This window comes from Megascapheus bottae, chromosome 7 (assembly GCF_031878675.1).
Source record: "Megascapheus bottae isolate mThoBot1 chromosome 7, mThoBot2.hap1, whole genome shotgun sequence".
NCBI classification, from domain to species: domain Eukaryota; kingdom Metazoa; phylum Chordata; class Mammalia; order Rodentia; family Geomyidae; genus Megascapheus; species Megascapheus bottae.
Window position 1 is genome coordinate 21,201,330 of NC_143515.1, and position 4,435 is coordinate 21,205,764.

At 40.8% G+C, this 4,435-nt stretch overlaps 1 gene segment (V, D, J or C); it reads left to right on the forward strand.

The window, feature by feature from the left end:
- Window positions 1–2,543: 2,543 nt before the first annotated feature.
- Window positions 2,544–3,109, forward strand: LOC150060394 (immunoglobulin kappa variable 1-39-like). The segment is given in 2 exon segments: window positions 2,544–2,598; window positions 2,717–3,109. Coding segments are annotated over 2 exon segments (448 nt in total).
- The last annotated feature ends 1,326 nt before the right edge of the window (window positions 3,110–4,435 follow it).

Genomic DNA, 4,435 nt, shown 5'->3' on the forward strand with positions numbered 1-4,435 from the left:
GTGTGTCAGCTTTTACCTCCAGGTCTTTGATCCATTTGGAGCTAATTCTAGTGCAAGGTGACAAAGAAGGATCCAACTTAATTTTCTACAGGTGCTTAACCAGTTCTGCCAGCACAACTTGTTGAAGAGGCTGTCTTTCTTCCATTCTATTTTTTTGGCTCTCTTGTCAAAGATTAGGTGGCCATAGGTCTGTGGTTTAATATCTGGGTCCTCAGTTCTATTCCATTGGTCTTCAGGCCTGGTCCTGTGCCAGTACCAAGCTGTTTTGAGAATTATAGCTCTGTAATAGAGTCTAAAGTTTGGAATTGAAATTCCTCCAGCGCTGTTCTTTCTGCTAAGAAGTGTTTTTGCTATACGGGGTCTTTTATTATTCCATATGAAATTTTGGATTGCCTCTTCTATTTCTTTAAAGAATGCCATTGGGATATTGATGGGTATTGCATTGAATTTGTAGATTGCCTTTGGCAAGATTGTCATTTTCACAATGTTGATTCTTCCAATCCAGGAGCATGGGAGGTTTTTCCATTTCCTTAGTTCTGCTTTAATTTCCTTTTTTAGGGTTTTAAAGTTTTCGTCAAAAAGGTCCTTTACATTCTTAGTTAAGCTAATTCCTAGGTACTTTATTTTCTTTGAGGCTATTGTGAAAGGAGTTTTTTTCCTGATTATTGCCTCGTTCCTCTCACTGTTGGCATAAAGGAAGGCAGTTGATTTTTGAGGGTTGATTTTATAGCCTGCTACTCTTCCAAAGCTTTGAATCAGCTCAAGGAGCTTGGGAGTAGAGTCTATAGGATTCTTTAAATACAGAATCATGTCATCTGCAAAGAGGGATAGTTTTATTTCCTCTTTCCCTACTTGGATCCCCTTTATGCTTGCTTCTTGCCTTATTGCACTGGCTAGGAATTCTAGTACTATGTTAAAGAGGAGTGGAGAGAGTGGGCATCCTTGTCTCGTTCCTGATTTTAGAGGGAATTGCAGCCATCATTTCTTCGTGAACTATACAGCACATGGATATTTACAAACACCAATGGGATTTCAAAGAGACTTTCTCTGGAAAGCCCTTCAGAATGGATTAGACCATTAAGATGTTAATCAAAGATGCATCCAGTGCTTAGTCAAGTTTCTACAAACACCTGAAGCAAAGCTGGGTAGCAGTTGGAAATATAGTTAATGGAGCTAAATCTTCAGGTCACATAGATCCCCCAAAATTCTGGCCACTTTCTTAGTAGAGTACCTGTGTTTTTCACAGAGCACAGAAGCCCTGAATCCATGTGACCATGTCTTTGGTGCTGTCTTTAATCCAATTACAAATTCTAATGAGTGACAGTCATTGGTCTTAAAATTAACAGTCCTCATTTTCCATATTGCCACTAGTATCATGTAAAAAAATAGAAGTTTGCCCTTATTCCCATCCTGAAGACTTATCTTCTTATTCCAATCACTACAGCAACATCCTCCAAAGTCTTGTACCTCCCTCCTCACACCTAAAGTACTGGAGAAACAAAGCAATATTTAAAATAGGACAGAGTGCCACTAAACCTTCAAACAGCTTTTATTTTTCTCTCCTACTTTAAGGAGCCACTGGGCATAATAAGTAGAGAGGAGCCTCTCTCATCTCCAGGAAGTAGCAGAAATTTGTACACATGTGATAAGAAAGAGATGTAACAGGACTAAAGAGCAAATATGACATGGGAAGAAGACTAAAAGTAGGGGTTTTGCCCTGAATTTGCTGTGGAGCGATCAGAGGGCACTGGATGCATGGATGTACTGTAGTCCTTTGGTAACATCTGAGCTTAAGTCCAAGAATAAAAAGTCCACCTGGAGATAGTAGAAAATTACAAATACCAAAGTAACTTTGCTCTTTTCTGCTACCAACAAGCTTTTGCTCCAGCCCTCCAGCCATCCCAAGACATGGCTCTCTTCAGTCATTGCTAGAGTTGCTTATATTTGCTTTCAATTTTTTTCTAGCTTATATAGCAAAGTCAAGTGAGGAAGAGTTTGACTCATCCTTATCCCTGCTCTTAAAGAAAATCCTCGTATTATTTTGAGTTTATATGCGTGTTTTGGAATAGACTGAGGCATGATCTTGCTATGTCAATGAGAAATAAACATAGACACAATAAACAAATTTAAAATGTCCAGAAACTCCATTTTCTTCATACCTTTCATTCTCTTCATACACAGAATATAAGACACCCATTTTGCCTTAATCTTCTCACTTTTAATAGACATTATAGAGAAGTGATATTAAGACACTCAGGGAAAGTGGGTTCTCATCCCTATAAGCACCAATAGAACTATTCACATGACAGCAGAATGATAGTGACTTGTGCTAGCTGGGTGAATCACATTCTCTAGTCTAAACTAAGACACATGGGCAACATGGGAACTGAGATGATTCTTGTGATGAACCAGTCCTGCAGCTGTTTGCAGCTTTGCCCAGCCCCTGCTCATTTGCATGTGCCCAGAGCTCAGCCCACTGCCCTGAGCACTTCTTCAGAGTCTGCCCACACCCTGGGCAGCAGTCAGTCCAGTCAGCACCCAGCATGGACATGAGGACCCCTGCTCAACTCCTGGGGCTCCTGCTGCTCTGCCTCCCAGGTAAGGAAGGACAGCAATTCTCTCACACCCTGTACGATCACTGCTGCCTGGGTCCTCAGGGAAGTTCTCTTACAACATGACTAATGGTGTGGGTATTTTCTTGTGTTTCCATTGCCAGGTTCCAGATGTGACATCCAGATGACCCAGTCTCCATCCTCCTTGTCAGCATCTCCAGGAGACAGAGTCACCATCAATTGCAAGGCCAGTCAGGGCATTAGTAATATTTTACATTGGTATCAGCAGAAACCAGGGAAAGCTCCAAAGCCTCTGATCTATTATGCAACTAGTTTGGAATCTGGAGTTCCATCCAGGTTCAGTGGCAGTGGATCTGGGACAGAGTTCACTCTCACCATCAGCAGCCTGCAGCCTGAAGATGTGGCCACTTATTACTGTCAACAGGGTTATAGTAGACCTCCCACAGTGATACAAATCATAACATAAACCTCCCAGGGAAGCAGAAGTGAGAGGCTGGGCTGCCCCAGCTGCTCCTCCTGCTGCCTCCACCTGCTGACACAGCTTCTCACATGCAATCTGCCTCTCAGCAATACTTCAAACTTTTAGGTGAACTTTCTGTAAAAGCTGCTCTGTATCTCTGCCTCTTTTCTCCTCCTCTGTAATGAAGCACAGACATGGCCATATTTCTTCTAACAGGAAGGCATCCTTTGTGATTCACATTCCCAAAAGAGTAATTATCTGAAAACAGGACATGAGTTTAATCCTTAGCTTCTTAAATCCTAGGTAACCAGAAAAGTTGGAACTAAGAATGGGGGGATTTTATGGTTCTATAAGGCTGCCCTCCTAGGATTTTGGCAACATAATTCTGTGATTTCCTACGTTCTGGAAAAAAAAAACAGGTAGGCCACTGATGCTCTCACCTGCCTAACAACCCCTCAGATGCAAAACAATACCACAACACAGAAAACATGGAAGATAAATTACTTTGTTTCAGATTTCTTTCCTTGCTATGCACTGGTGACTCAAACCAGCAGTCCTGGCTATTGATGAAGTTGGGATCTGAAGATCAAGGTTCAAAAGCAGCCTGAGCAGGAAACTATTAAAAACCCAAAAGAGACAGAGTGCTAGCTTTGAACACAAATGAAGATCAGAGATAGCATCCAGACCCTGATTTCAAGCCCCAGAAATGGCATATATATATGTTATATATATATATATAACAAGAAGCATTAAAATTGGAAAAAAGTGCCATATGTCTTTTCCTACCTACATATAACAGGAGTCCTGTTTATAAATAATTATCCGTGACCTTATCTTCAAATATGTTTCCTTGTTTTCCCATGTGTATATCAAAATCTCACATCTCACACTCATATATTTGATCCATTTCAGGTTTAATTTTGTATTGTTGAAATTAGTCAAGTACATTCCATCTTCTATATGCAGATACCACGTTTTCCCATCCCCAATTATTGAAGTGACATTCTTTTCTCCAGCTTAGTTTTTGACACTGTTAAAAATCAGATGGCAGTAGATATGTGAGTTTACTTTGGGTCTTCTCTTCTGTTCCACAGCTCTCCAGTTACCCAAAGCTTGCCTGGGGATGAAAATTTCTGAAACCAGTCCGAGTAAATGACTTCTAAATGTCTTTGCATGAGCCAAATACTGGAGAAGGTCTTTTCTACAGGGAAACTTTTCCATCTGAATTCCATCTTTCACGATCGTGAAAGCTTTCCATGGCTACATAGCCAATGCCAGAGATGCTCTCCATGCATCTTTCCTATTGCCCTCACACGAAACTTTAATCAAGTGGTTGGCCTTGCAGTTAAGAGCCATTTCGCTCAGCTTAGACCAAATGTTATTAAAATACCAAAATATGAGA